General features: G+C 37.2%; 1 protein-coding gene across 3 annotated transcripts; it reads left to right on the top strand.

Moving 5' to 3' along the window:
- The first annotated feature begins 6,548 nt into the window (after nucleotides 1-6,548).
- Nucleotides 6,549-14,747, top strand: LOC140810849 (uncharacterized). 3 transcript variants are annotated; one of them, XM_073168746.1, is made up of 14 exons: nucleotides 6,549-6,825; nucleotides 7,828-7,929; nucleotides 8,045-8,159; nucleotides 8,255-8,483; nucleotides 8,588-8,847; nucleotides 10,308-10,461; nucleotides 10,812-10,921; nucleotides 11,037-11,124; nucleotides 11,661-11,990; nucleotides 12,065-12,139; nucleotides 12,687-13,306; nucleotides 13,663-13,771; nucleotides 14,042-14,221; nucleotides 14,429-14,747. In XM_073168746.1, exons 4-14 carry the CDS (start codon nucleotides 8,319-8,321, stop codon nucleotides 14,603-14,605), a joined length of 2,268 nt encoding a protein of 755 aa, XP_073024847.1. In that variant the 5' UTR covers nucleotides 6,549-6,825; nucleotides 7,828-7,929; nucleotides 8,045-8,159; nucleotides 8,255-8,318; the 3' UTR covers nucleotides 14,606-14,747. The 3 variants fall into 3 exon arrangements, with proteins under 3 accessions (XP_073024847.1, XP_073024849.1, XP_073024848.1); XM_073168748.1 differs by having other exon boundaries at nucleotides 7,860-7,929; XM_073168747.1 differs by lacking the exon at nucleotides 6,549-6,825 and adding an exon at nucleotides 6,872-7,085.
- The last annotated feature ends 1,305 nt before the right edge of the window (nucleotides 14,748-16,052 follow it).

Raw genomic sequence — 16,052 nt, forward strand, 5'->3', positions numbered from 1 at the left:
TTGTCTGAGCTCCTTGGATACATGTGCGTACGCCAAACATCCAAATACTCTTAAGTGTGAGTATGATGGATCCTTTCCAGACCACAGTTTCTCCGGAACTTCAAAATTCAGTGGTACTGATGGTGATCTGTTGATCAGGTAACAGGCGGTTCTGACTGCTTCTCCCCAGAATGACTTTGGCAGTTTAGCCATACTGAGCATACTCCGAACACGTTCCATGATTGTCCGGTTCATTCTTTCGGCTACACCGTTGTGTTGAGGGGTGCGATGGACTGTCTTCTCATGTCGAATGCCGTATGTTTTGCAATATGCATCGAACACCTTGGAAGTGTATTCGCCTCCATTATCTGATCGGATACACTTCAATTTCTTCCCAGTCTCACGTTCTACCATGACATGAAACATTTTGAAGTATTCGAATACCTGGTCCTTCGTTTTCAGGAAATAGACCCACACCTTTCGAGAAGCATCATCAATGAATGTCAGAAAATATTTATTTCCGCCTAGTGATTCATCCTCCAGGGGACCGCAAACGTCAGAGTGTACCAGACTGAGCAACTCTGATCTTTTCGTTGAATAGGAACTGAATGAGACTCTGTGCTGCTTACCAAATAGACAATGATTGCAAGGATCTGGCGCAGCATCTTTGTCAACGATGATAAGCTCTTTCTTTATTAGGGTAGACAACCCTTTCTCACTCATATGGCCGAGTCTCTGGTGCCACAAATTTTTAGAACCCTCCTTCTCAGCTACGTTGAGGGTGTCTGTACATATCTTCATGTGATTCTTGTACAGTTTGCCACAAATGTGTCCTCGAGCGACTATCAAAGCACCCTTTGACATCTTCCATGTGCCATTGCTGAAATGATTATCATAGCCCTGTTTGTCAAGGGCTATTCCAGAAAGAAGATTGAGCCGAAGATCTGGCACATGTCGGACATCCTTCAAAGTGATTGTACTTCCAACACTTGTCTTTATTTGGATATCTCCAATTCCTACAATCCCAGAGGAACTGGAATTTCCCAACTTCACTGCTCCAAAGTCACCAGCTTTGTATGTCATGAAGTACTCCTTGTGCGGAGTCACGTGGTAGGAAGCTGCAGTATCTACTACCCATTCTGTGTCTTCTTTTGAAACGTGAAGGCATGTCTCATTATGGGTCGAAAAAAACGCTACATCTCCAGGAATGATGACTAGCGTTTCTCCACTCTTGTTCTTCGACTCAGAACTGCTCTGGCCTTGCTCCTCTAGCCATTTGTAGCAATTCTTCTTCATATGACCCTCTATTCCACAGTGATGACATTTATACGAAGGTTTTCTGCCATCGGTGGATCTGCCTCTGCTCTTGCTTCTGCCTCTCCATTTGCCTTTACCCCTTTGTTGTTTCTCTTGTTGTCTTCCTCGGGGCTCTGTGACAAGGGCATGAGTCTGGTCTGTGCCCATATTGTAGTGACCCGTTCCAGAATCACCTACTAATCAAGAACTAAGCATGCAATTAACCTAATTAATAATAATCAGAGATAACAGCGGAAATATGGCCAACAACCATAGTTATACAACCCAATCGAAAACGAAGTCTAGACTAACTCAAAATGAAATATCCAGTACAACCATATCGAATCAAATGGAAAACACTGAAAACTAAACCAACCAGCTACTCAACGTCCTCCTCCTGCTCCTCCTGAGCCATCCAACCTGAGGCCTGCCCCGAGGGAATGGGGTGTCCAAGAATAAACAAAACCGAGGACGTGAGCGATAAGAACGCTCAGCACAAAAGCATGAGTATACAAACCTATATGAAATGCACATGCTATGACATGATACCAGGGTAGTCAAGAAACAGGAGTCACCAAAAGGATCTCAACAATGCTCAGTCTAGAGGCGCCAAGTGGATAGTGCCGCGCGGTACACCTCTGGGTCACTGCATCCACTACAAGACGGACGTGGACCTAAAATGTCCCGGACCACCGAAGCCCTCCCGACCCGTCGGCCACTGTGTACTCTCGGTGTCCATGCGTCCACAAGACAGGGCTGAGCGGCCCCAAGATATAGCTTATCTCGAAAGAGATACAGCTCAACAGCAAAGGCTATCTCGAAGGAGATATGGCTCAACGTGCAATGCAACATGCATCATAAATCGTGACATAATAGCATGCATCATATGACATATATCAATGCAGCAAATAATCATGCAACCCATATATGAATGTATACTCAACCAGGATATCTCGGATAGTACTTTCGTACCTCTATCACAGCAAGCCTAGCCTTACGCAACACCGCTAATCAGGTCTAGCACAAGCCTACGCATCAAAAGCATACTCAATCAATACTACCATGCTCGACTAGCAAAAACAGTACTCCCTAGTACTACCAAAGGTTTAGAGTTTTACCTTCGTCCGTCGCTAGCCTGCTGATGACGCTAGCTCTCAACTAGAGCACAGCTCTGCTACAAGACCAGCAGCTCCCCGCTAGTGCCCGAACCTCGGAAAAAGACTAGAACCTATCAGAAACGACTGAAATGCTCTGGAACTCTCTGAATTGGCGAGTCACAAATGAGAAATCCGAGCACTATTTATAGGCCATGTTCGGATCCTCCGAACAACACATCGGAACGTCCGAACTCTACGTGTCCATTGGCTCTTGACAGCTCATGATTGGATCCTCCGATCATACGCTTCGGACCGTCCGAACGTGCATGCAAACTGACGTGTCGATCCACTCTTGACACCTCATGTTCGGATCCACCGAACTCACTTCGGATCGTCCGAACTCTTCGGTGCTTCCGAACCATCTTCAGACCTTCCGATCATGATTAATTACCATTAGTCCGTTAATTACCCAATTTGGAATTCGGGCTACTACACATATCCTTTCTCCTGGCCTCCTCGTTGAACAGGGCATCCTTAACCATGGACATGGTAAGTTTGCCATCTGGAGCCGAGTTGCTGAGAGAAACTACAAGTGTTTCCCAGCTATCAGGAAGTGAACTGAGAAGTAGAAGTGCCTGCATCTCATCTCCAAGCGGCATCTCTACAGACGATAATTGATTTACCAGACTCTGGTACTCACTGGTATGCTCGGCAACAGAAGTTCCACTTTTGAACTTCATATTGACTAACCGCCTCATCAACAGGGCTTTATTCCGAGCGGTCTTGGCCTGGTACATGTCCTCCAGCTTCTTCCAGAGAGCATATGCGTCTGTCTCCTGTGCAACATGGTGGAAGACACTATGATCAATCCATTGTCGGATTTGACCAATAGATTTCCGGTTTAATTTCCTCCACTCCGACGCTTTGGTTGGATCAGGATTTTCACCTTTCAATTCTACGGGATCGTACAAATCTTTACAGCTGAGGAGATCTTCCATCCGAGGTTTCCACAGCGTGTAGTTGGTTGCCGTGAGCATAATCATAGCTCCAGAATATGATGTTGACTCTTCTGTGGTCATATTCAATATTTATTTATCAAAATAGGAGCTGAATCTCGTAAAACAGAGTACACCGTTGTGTCCGGAACGGCCGAAAATGGTGGAATAGGCACTTCGGGGTCAGAAATTCTATTGCTGAAAATTTTGGGATCACTATATAACTTTCTGAAAGTTCGGGGGTCTCTAAGTCATTACCAAAAGTTCAGGGGTCATTCTGTACTTTAGGAAAGATAAAGGACCATTTTGAAACAAGCAGAAAATATAAGGACCAAAATGCAATTTTCAGAAAATTGAATAGTGCTGATGACGTGGCGCTGACTGGACGCTGACGTGGCAATGACGTGGCTCTGACTAGGCGCTGACGTGGCTCTGACTGTGCACTGACTGGGCGCCTACAAAGCGATGACATGGCGAGCACTATTCATCATCTTCTTCGTGAAGAATTTTTGAAAAATCACAGAAAATTCGTTTGATGTCCGATTTTCGATCTGAAAATACCGGTAGACTCGTGGGAACGAGAGCTACGTCGTGGTATAATCAAAACAAAATTTCAGACAATTTCACGAAATCGAATTTTTCACAGAGAGCTTTCCTTCGATGGCTAATACCTCTAACCAGGCTCTGATACCACTTGTTGGGAATTAAACCATCAAAGATCAAACTAATTTGAGAGAAAAATCAATCTATTCAATTAATAGATTTAATTTACAGAAGGAAAAAAAACTCTCTAGCACTCTCAAGGCTCTCCTCTACTTGGGATTGAGATTCCTCAACTGGGAATGTGATACTTTAAACAATGAGCTGAAGCCTCTATTTATAGAGAATATTCTGCACATGTGGACGGTGGACAGTGGACGGTGGACGGTGGCAGCCATTGAAGAATTCTTCAATGGCTGCACCTACCCTTCTAGATGGTGGCTGGAGATTTCCAATTTGAGTTCTTCAATATAGCCCATATGTTGCAGGTCTATGTACTAAGAAAGAATAGGACATTGAGCTTCTAGTGGATACTTGCAACGTGTTTGGTCTTACAAGAACCTAGATATGGCTAAAATATGTCTGCGTATCATGAATCTAATATGTGTATGCTATGTTGAATAAATAAGTATGGTTTGGGGTTTTACAAATAAGGAGTTGTAGTTTATGAGTATGTTTAAGTGATGGTTTGAAATGTCTCTCTGAAGATAGTATTATATCGTTTTAAAGACCATGTGAGTTTATTTACTGATTATGTAATGATATGTGTATCTATGATTAACTTAGTTAATTCTATTTCCTGGATTTTGAAACTGTGTTACGAGTTGAATAAATAAATAAAATTGTGCATTGGTTAAAAGCTATAGCTTTTTAGCTTTTAGCCTGATAATATATACTTGATGCTAAACAAAATCTAATCACTTGAACCATCCCTATACTGCTATACAACTACTAAATTATGGTGAGATCATACCCGTTAAATTTTTATAAGGAACCATACATGCTCTGAAACATTTAAACTTAGAGTAGGTCTCATGTGAGACCGTCTCACGGATACTAATATGTGAGACGGGTCAACCCTACCCATATTCACAATAAAAAGTAATACCCTTAGCATAAAAAATTATACTTTTTCATGGATAACTCAAATAAGAGATCCGTCTCACAAATTCGACCCGTGAGACCGTCTCACACAAGTTTTTGCCTTAAACTTAAATACATACCCGAATCAACCCAACCCATACCCGAAGTTTAACATATTGAATCTATTAGAGCCATAAAAAAATATATTTATTATATATTTTTATATATCTAATTTTTAATTGACACAATCATAACAAAAAATAAACAAATAATTTTAATTAAAGCTCTTATCACAAAAATAATTGTATTTCTCATCACGAAATATTATAAGATACGCTGATATAATTTTTACGTACATAAAAAATGAGATAATTTTTTTATAAAATAATATAGTTTGATATATGGCAAAAACTTGTGTGAGATGGTCTCACGGATCGTATTTTGTGGGACGAGTCTTTATTTGGATAATCCATTAAAAAGTATTAATTTTTATGCTAAGAGTATTAATTTTTATTGTGAATATGGGTAGGGTTGACCCGTCTCATAGATTAGGATCCGTGAGACGGTCTCACATGAGACCTACTCTTGATATATTATTATAAAATTTCAGTTGCATCGTTTTGAGCTTAAATATAAAAATGGTAAATTGCTCAAAAATCTAAAAAAAAAAATTGATCTCAGTTCTCGTATCAGAAAAATGTGTTTGAACTCTCTTGGTTCATATGTCTTTTCTTCGATAAAAATCAATACAAAACATTAAAATATAGTACTAAAATATGATATTTGAGTACCCAAACATATATAACAAATTTTGATATTAATAACACATTTGTCTTTTCCGATTAAAATTGATATAAAACATTGAAAATATAGTATAAATATATGATATTCGGATATCAAATGTTTTAGATCTGATACAAAAAATAAAATTTTGAATATAAAATTGTAATTCTTTTATTAATATCAACATTTTCAAAATGTTTGGGTACTCAAAAATAATATATTAGTATCATATCTGAAACACTTGTTACTTAAATATCATATAGTAGTATCATATTTTCAGTGTTTTTTTTATCGATTTTCATCCGAAAAGACAAATGTATCATTAGTACCAATATTTTAATACACGTTTAGGTACTCAAAAATCATATATTAATACTAGATCTGAAACAATTGATATTAAAATATCATATATCACTACCATATTTTTACTTTTTAGCAGCAATTTTAGTCTGAGAAAAGGTATGTGAGATCAGAGAGTGTAAACACATTTTATTGTGTAAAAAGATGTGCAAATACATAATTTTTCTGATAGAGACTGAATGCAAATTTAAGTTTGAGTACGAAGATTTAAAACAAATTTGTTCATAAAAAAACATGACTAATATTTTATATATATATATATATATATGTATATATATGTCAGACTCATTATCCAACCCGTATCTTTTAACAACTTTTATACCGACTAGATACTAATTTTTTTCTTACTCGTATCCGATACTTTTTTTTTAAAGAATTATTATTACCCAATTTTTATTTTTTAAAAACCTTAAAAATAAATCTCCCACTGAGGTTTGTCGTGTAAATCTTAATTTCTCCCCTTCTTGAACCCCAGCCTTTGTCGCCAATAACCTACCTGTGATTCCACTTGCATATTCTATATTTTCTAGTTTTTTATTTGATTTTTAGACGAAGAAGTTTGTTTGAATTTAACTGCAATAACCAATAAGGAATTGATCCGATGATTAGCATATTGTGCGTGAATGATGAAGGAGAACAGTAATGCTACGACATCGTTACTCAGGCGTATTTTGGTGAATTGCTCAGCTCAGGTTCGTTGGTTAATAATTTCTAGGATAAATACGTGTAAACATTGAAGGGAGATGTTTTCGATTACAAAGATCGATTCTTTCTGAAACTGTTTTTAGGCTGAGAATGGATGGTGCTAGTGAGATCTGCATCGCGTGCTTTTACTTGCTATCCTGTCAGATACCGATTACCCATTGCTGGATATTGTTATGTTCACTCAATTATATTTTGTAATTCTCCGAATTTGCCATGGTTGGAATTTTGAATCTCAACTTGGTTAGAGGTGTGAGATCTACAGCTTGGCATATTTCTCTTCACTAGTGTCAAGGGTTACATTTTTTATTGAATTTTTTCAAAATGCAATGTATGAGGGAGGGGGATCATGGTTCGCCGGAACGGCCGTTATGCGGTCGGAACGGCCGAAACGGAACGGGAACGGCGGTCGCCGTTCCAAAGTTCCGGGCAAAAACGGTAACGGCATTAGCGACGGTTTTGTTTATAACCGTCGCTAATAGCAACGGTTTAAACCGTCGCCGATTCAACATCAGCGACGGATTTAATAAAACCGTCGCTATTAGCGACGGTTTATTAACACTGTCGCTAAATTAGCGACGAATTTTCATATAACCGTCGCAAATTTGTGCTGTTTTTATTAATTTCTGAAATTTTTAATTTTTTTTATAAATTCGTGACCGTTCCGCAAAATAACATTGGAACTGGAACGGTGGTTGCCGTTCCAAGCACCGCAACCGTTCCGGCGAACCATGAGGGGGATGGCCCCGTGTTTACTCTGGGAACGCATGCTATGAAAGAAAGTGGTTAGTAGGGTTGAGACTGTTGTAATTTGACCAGTTTCTTTTCCTTAATTTTCTCCGTCCAGCCTGAACTTCCTTTCCTCGCACTTATCAGGAATATCATTTTAGGGTCCAATCTGCTCTTCTAAAATTGCTCACTTCGTTTCACGCCTGTTGATAGAATTATTTATCAGCAGATATTGATCCGTTCCATTTTTGTTATTTCTTCAGGCTAAACTGTATGGCAGTTGTGTTGCATCCAGGGTTCCAGAAGTAGAAAGGGATATGTGCTCAAAAGAGTTCATTACTTTAAAGTGTTGCATGCAGAGAGTGGTATGGTTATTATCGGTATCCAGATATATGAAATAGAATGTTGTCAATATTTCTTATTGTTCTTTTTACTTTTCTTCACTCTTAAGCCTCAACGTGTCTGATTTTTTCTATTCAGGTTCGAGGAAAACATTGACTTCAAGAAATCACATTGATTGAAACTGTGAGCTTTTCAATTGCATTGATTGTTCAACTCGGTCTTGAAATGATGTCATTTCATAAAAAGTACTTAGGTATTTGAAAAGATCTTCCTCCTTTTGAGTCTACATCATACTTTGGGCTTCTCACTGATGCTCTCACCCGAACCTTAACTTCAACACTATTACAGGTTAGACCAGTCACCACGTCGCCTGATTAAATTTTAGCAGCTTAGTTCAAGAAAAGAAATTAAAATGACTGGACCGACATCTTCTTCTAATCGTACATGTCATGGTGGATCTAATGCACTGTCACACGTTTACATCCAATGTCCACCTCTAAGATGCCAACTTCCTGGATCAAGAAGTTTCTTTTATGATGATGGGAATAAGCTACTTCTTGCCTTGACTTCTGACCAGGTATTACGGTTGTCACAATGTAAATATGAATATATGATGATCTGTGTTAAAATTCAAGACTTCATGTTTTCACCTTTTCTTTTATGAATATCTGGCTTTTGTAGGTTTTTTCGTGGAAAACCACTCCATACAATCCATCTGTGGCTCCATCTTCTTATCCAATCAGTGAAGGTTCTGTGCTCTCCATTCGATATTCTTTAGATCTCAAGCTTTTGGCTATCCAAAGATCTAGTCATGAGATTGAGATCTGGAATCAAGAAACGGGAAAAGCATTTACTCAAAGGTGTAGGTCTGACTCGGAGAAGATTCTCGGTTTTTTCTGGACAGATTGTGCAGTGTGCGATATTGTGTTTGTCAAAACAAGGTATTAGTTTCTTTATGTTAAAATTAAGCCACAAAACAATTTTTGAAATTGTGATAGACGAAAACGTGAGGCCCAAAGTCCATTCCTCAAAGTGCTACCGAGACTTCTCTACTGAATCCGGCTTGGTATCCACGGTTAGTAGATAAATTTGAAGGTCAACCCAAACATTTTCACCCAGTATGGTTCTAATTTTGTAGCCTTGAAGCTCCACAACTAGGACCAAAAAGGAACCCAAGTATGTTTGGGAGAACCACTTTGGAATATGTGTTTGTTGCCTCACTAATTTCTCCCCCTCTCGAGTCTTGATATATCTTGTATCTCTGTGATGTTTCTATTATATATCTTAATTCATCATTGTTTGTCAACATTTTTTATCTTTGTGGCTCTGGTTGTGAAGTATTAGTTGCTTGTGCATCAAATATTGTTCTTGTTTCTTTTTATGACCATCTTGGAAAACATTTCTAGTTCTTTTACTGGAAGGAATTGTTCATGGTTGTAGTGGTGTGTTTTCTGTACTCCTTTATGTCACTTGATTCTAGGTCCACTGTGAAATGCAATGCTACAATCATCAATATTTACCTGTAAAATTGACTTGTGTCTCGTTTTACATTTTGTGTTGTGTATATCAGAATGTATACGGCAATTTTCTTCACACATATAGTTTCCAAAATATAATGGTGATACAGTGCTGATTCTTGGCCACAAAATTATAGTAATATAGCTAGGTATTTAAAGACATATCAACAAAGAAAGTAAAAATAATATTGATTGAAATAGACTGAAAGTGTTCCTAGAGATTATTATCTGTACAAGCAATAAAACTTCCCTAGCCACTGCTAGTATTCTCACCAAACAGATGAAGAAAATGACTGAATACATAACCGTCCCTTTCTCCTCACATTTAAAGCCCGCTCCTCACCATCTAGATTCTTCAAAGGGAATATACTTTTGGGCCTATTTTGGTATAAGCCCAATATAGTAGGACTTTGTAACAATATTGAAGTTCATAACTAATGGTTTCGTGTGCTTTGCTTCAATAATTACCGTGCCTCCTTGCCTCGCGCCTAGGTTCTAGGAATCAGAGGCCTTGCACTCTTGAAAAGTACGGACAAAGAATTGATGCTTGTTTACTTTTTTAAATCTATAGATGTCCGACAATTTTGAATAGATTTAGCCTCATTCTTCTCTTCGCTTTTATACTTTAAAAAACACAGTATCTTTTATCATCACTTCAAACTACTTTCCCGTGTTCCATTTCCCTTTTTGTTTGATGGAAAAAAATATGCACATTTTTGTCGCCTCTCTAGTATTTTAAGCGGAATCTTTAAATTTCAAAAGTTCATTACTTTTTCCCACCTTTCATTCTAAGCATTCGTGATGAAATTTTTAAATCCCATACTGTGAGATTCTTTTGGTTTTATGTCTTGCTTTGGTTTTTCTAAAATCTTATATGATTGCAGTGGACTGGAGTTGTACTCTTACAATTCCGAGTCTCAATCTCTGCACTTGGTTGAGACCAAAAAACAGAATATTAGTTGGTACATCTACACCCATGAAAGCAGATTGGTACTTCTTGCCTCAGGAATGCAGTGCAAGAGTTTTACAGGTTATCAGGTAGGAGCAGCTGTAATCACTTTCTTTCTTCTGTATCCAAAACTTGCCTCTCTTTCCACAAAAAGATTTTTTATGCAATTTGTAAACAATATCTTATTTTAATTTTAGTAGTGAATGATGATTATGAGTAATATATTTGGAAGAATAAGGTGAGCTTGTCCCAATTTCTTGAATAAATTACTCCGCCGGTGCTTGTTGACCTCTAATGGCTGATAACCTTTTGTTTGATAATGTGTGCAAAGAGTACTATTCTTCGTGGTGGTTATATTAAGGAAAATGTGACTTAACTTAGTTTCTTCATTAAATTTTTCCCTGAGTATGACAATTCTCATTTTTTTTTTCCATTCTAGCTGTCATCTGCTGGAACCATCCGTCTACCCAGGTTTGAGATGACCATGACCAAATCTGAGATGAATAATAAGCCCATTCTTGTAGCTGATGACGTTCATATCATTACTGTGTATGTTTCTTTTCTTTACCTTTTCCTAACTGTGAGTTAAGTTATAGGTTTTTTACCTACTTGGAGTTCAAGTTTTTTCTCCTCTTTGGTTTAATATCTTTTTGTTGATCTACAGGTATGGCAGAATTTATTGCCTGCAGTTCGATAGAGTTGCTATGCTACTTCACTCATATAGGTTTTATCGAGATGCTGTTGTACAACAGGCAAATTTTTAATTCTCGTGTGTATTACATTTATGATTATGAATATTATCTTTGTAACAGTGTGAATATTATCTCTGAATAAAATCAGTTATAAATGCTAAAGCTGTAAATCATCATCAAAGTTTATTTCCCCCCTTGTTGGAATTTGTGATAGAAAAGAAGTGAAGGAGAAATTCGAACACCAAACTTTCTCTTTACTAACAAACTAGAAACAAAATCTTGACCTAATACTCTTTTCTTACCAACCAAAAATATAACACTGTCTTGGCATTTCCACATTTTTCTGTCGTTAAATCAATTGAGAGTCTTCTATGATTGATTCCTTGGAATTCTGTGCAATGTAAAAGATTACAGAAAGGGGAACCTGCAAAGGTTGGTTGACACATCTCTGCTGTCTTTGGCATATGCATGTTGTTATTAATGCACTTTCACGTATCATAAGATTATAAACTTAACATATCAGGATATTTGATGTTTTCATGTTTCATTTTTTTATATTTTCTTTTTTTCTGAAACTATATTATTTTCTATTTCAGGGTTCCCTGCCTGTTTACTCTGATAGGATCAGAGTGAGCGTGGTTGACAACATTTTGATTATTCATCACGTGGATGCAAAGGTTGCTATTTTATATGATATGTATGCAGATACGCAAGCACCTGTTTCTGCTCCCCTTCCCCTATTGCTGAGAGGTTTTTCTAGAGTTAACACGACATCCTCTCAATCAACTGGTGAAACTTCTTGCTCTTCAGAATCAAATGAGCCAGGCGAAGTCTCTATTTATGGAGATAACTGGAATTTTCTTGTTCCTGATCTTGTGTGTGATGCTTCAACTGGGTGTTTGTGGAAAATTCATGTGGATTTGGAGGCAAGTTTTTCAGATAAGTTCATTCGTAATTTTGTAATTTCTTCTACTTTTCTCATTACATGCTTCCATTTCAGGCCATATCCGCCAGTTGTTCGGAAGTACCATTCATGCTAGAATTCCTGCAAAGAAGAAGGTTAGAGGCGAGCAAGGTAAAGTGTTGCCATTTGAATTTTTATGATCTCCGTGATATGTTGTGTCCTTTGTTGACAATAGAACATATTTGGTTTAGCTCGCGTGAAATTTTGATTGACTCAATGATTGAAAGAGACACCAGAATGAAGTAGAACTTAACAGGGGATAAGTCTGTTTAAATCATGCCCACAGTGTTGATTGCTTATTTCTCCACTCTTAAGGCAATGTTTGTTTACCATTCGGGGAAACATTTTTGTTTAATAAATACAAACATATTAACACTATTCTATAATTCTTTCTCATCGCTCAATTCATTTCCAAGAAATACATTTCACGGAAACCCTTCATGACAGTTCTCGAAAATTACCCAAGCTTACCCCAGAAATTTCCTATTGAGTATTTTCTAGTGCCTTTTGGGTGTGTTGGGAGGAAAATTTAGCTTGCAGATAATAGAACTATGTTCTATATAATGACTATTGAATATAATTAACAAAAAAATTACTTTTGAGATATCCCAGCTAGCCACTCATTTTTGTTATTAATCTGCAATTTTGATGGTTTCAGGCTAAGCAGTTGTGCTTATCTATTGCCAGAACTATTATTTTGGAACGAAGGCCAGTCCCCATGGTTGCCAAGGCATTAGACATTTTCCTCGTGGCATACAATCATGAAATAAAAGCAGGCACCTATAACAAGAGGACCAAAGAAGAGGAAATATCAGCCTCTGGTGTTTCCAATATAGATATCCCTCCTGTGGTTGTTGATGAGTCCAGTGGATTAGATGCATCTGGGAAGTCCATCAGAAACGAACCTGAAACTGGTGTTGGGAATGAATCTTATAACAAATCTAGCTTTTCAGCTTCGGACTCTGATGGTACAGCGAGTTCCGCATCTAACCAAATGAAATCACATATTATGATTTCATCAACTGGTAAATCAGAGATGGGGCACGTAATGGAGTACAAAGCATCTGGACTGAATGCTTCTGCTGCTGGGCAAGTACAAGTTCTTGAGCCTGGTAACGTCCACTTCAATAATAATGCTTCTGATGTGCCGGAGTCCCATTCAACTTCTGCTGTAATTTCATCAGCGGATGTGCATCAATTTGTGTTTGCCCCTATCGAGGAAGAGATGGCAGGGGATGGATCTTACTTGGTGGCTGTGATGGTTGAGTTTATACGGAGGTAAGCTTGACCAAACTATCTTCTCAGATTGCGGTATCTTGTAAATAACCGTGTTTGTGCTACTTCTTTCAGTCTGAAAATAAAAGCAAGTTATAAAGTAGCTGATAGACCTCTGTAGGAAATTCCATGGAGAAATAAATACTCTTTAGAAGTAAAATAGGAGACCTTTCATCTTTCTTGTTCGGCCTTCTCTCTGTGATGTTGGCTTGAGCAGTCACCTGATCATTGTTAAGTGAAAGCTGTGCTCTTTTTTCTTGATTTGGTTTTTTGCCTTCCATTTATTGGTTGAGACTTGAGAATGTTGTCATTCCTGCTCGAGTTATTGATAGATTTATCCTTTGGCTCCATAATGGCAGGGTTAGCTTGGAAAAACTGAAAGTGCAACCTAATACCTATGTTTTGATGGTACAAATACTAATTCGGGATGATAATTATGCTGAACTTGGAATGCTTATCACGAACAAGGTAACACTTACTTGGATTTGTATGTTTGTGTCCTTAATTTCAAGAGAAGGTTGATTGGGCTGGTCGCCTGAGATGTAAGATGATGTGTGCCCCCACCACTGTGTGCCCTAAGTCCCACCAAAATCCCTTTTAATTGGATCTTGTCCTAGTACTTCTACTTTCACTCCCCTAAAATGCCTCAAATAACTTCAGCAACTTACTCCTGGGACTGCTCTAATAGTTCATGTCTGATTTGAGTCAACTACGTAACTTAGATGCCCCATAATGCAGATTATTGAGCCTTCAAGAGAAGTGGCATTGCAGCTTCTCGAGTCTGGCCGTCAGAACTTTCAAATAAGGAAGTTGGGCATGGCTATGCTTAGACAACTCTCGTTTCATCATGACTATGTGATGTTGCTTGTACAAGATGGGTATTATCTTGAAGCTCTTCGTTTTGCACGAAAAAATAAGGTAAAAGATTATATTTTTACCTGGATTGTTTTACATGAAAACTGTTATCGATGCTTGTGGTCATCTGCACAAAAAAAAATAAAATTGCAATTTCCTTTCCGCTATGTTTCCGCTTAAATACTGTCGACGTGCCAAGGACATGTAAATACGAGGCTCCTTGACTCCTTTCATCAAATTTGACTTGACTATAAACTTGGGGAATTTCAGGTTAACACAGTTCAGCCAACTCTGTTTCTTGAAGCAGCTTGTGCTGCTGATGATCCACAACACCTAGCTGCCGTCCTAAGATTCTTGTCCGATTTCATACCTGGATTTAAGAGCACTTCGGATCACCACATGTACCGTCGCATTGTTGCTGATATGAGTCCCTCAGTGGCTGCCTGAGGTGCATGACATGCAAGAACAATTCATTTTGCCCCACTGTTGGACCTTTATACTATAATAATAAGATACCAAGGCATGGAGACGGCGTAATATACGTTACATATTTAATATAATCAGTGAATAAATCTCTCTTTTTCCAATATACATTGGTAATAAATTACTAAAAAAATTAAGTCAAAAAGGTTTAACTGATACGTTATAAATACATTTCTCTTAATTAGTTAATATGCTCGATAAAATTTTAAAGCAAGTTAGCAATTTTAATTGATATTCAATGGTTTTCATTGTATATTCGACTTCAGTTAGATCATCAACAAAAAAATAGATAAAACTGATAAGCTTATAAATTTAGTATATTTTTAAATAATTTAGGGGCAAAAATTGAGTAGCTTATATTTTTACCTTTATTATTTTTCAGATGCAATAATTTCTCTTCCTAAGATAACGAATGAAGTGTGGTGTTTAAGCTGTCGATGATTTAAAAATTTGAGTTAAATTTTTATCATTGGTCATAATTTTTGGAAAAATGACAAACGTTTTATCTAGAATTGATATCAGAATCAAGTTCACGCATTTGATTTATTTGTACCGTCAGCATAGTTTTATTCTTGATTATTGTTTAAATACTTGATAAAGCAGAGATGAATGGATTGAATCTCTTTCTCTTTACATGAGTTTTTCTTTGGTTGGTAAAACTCCTTATTGAGTTCTATATTTTATCTTCATTTTTGTCCATTCAAATCAAGTCAAGTTCTATCATATTGGTTTCATGACAATAAAACTACAAAGTGGAATAACCCTCTCTTATATATGTTTGTATTAAAAAAAAAGTTCTTTTGAATAGAAAAGACATTGTTAACGTGATTTTGAGATATCTGTCCTAATTTCCTCATGCTAGCTAGTGGCCAAGCACATTACATGCAAGTGTGAAAGCATCAACTTTCTAGGTATGGAATCAATATATATATATATATATATATATATATATATATATATATATATATATATGAATGTAGCAGTGGTGGTGTGCGTGGAGCAGAGAATCTAAACCCTCGAAAGAGAATTTAAGTTTATCCATAATTTTTTTTAGAAAAAAAGTAGCTTTGATTGTCAAAGAATGAGTCATTTTAGCACCACAATTACTAATTTCATTGAGCTCACATGCATGGATCGGACATGATCGTGTGGAGATGATAAGCTTCTTTTTTCCATCTATCATGTGAATATGTCGTCACTTTTTTTCTAGTTTAAATTTCTTATCTAATTTTCTTTCCACAAATTGTTCTTTTCTAGCCATTTATACTTCGTTTTAGTTGCATTTTCATAGTGGATTTCATACGTATATGTTGTTGGAAAGCAAACCGATTATCCTTGCTGCATAAAGAGTGTTTTTTCTCTCGTTATTCTAATATGAGTCTCTTACATTTTTATGGAAGTTGACATATAT

The sequence above is a fragment of the Primulina eburnea genome, chromosome 13 (genome assembly GCF_022965805.1).
Source record: "Primulina eburnea isolate SZY01 chromosome 13, ASM2296580v1, whole genome shotgun sequence".
NCBI classification, from domain to species: domain Eukaryota; kingdom Viridiplantae; phylum Streptophyta; class Magnoliopsida; order Lamiales; family Gesneriaceae; genus Primulina; species Primulina eburnea.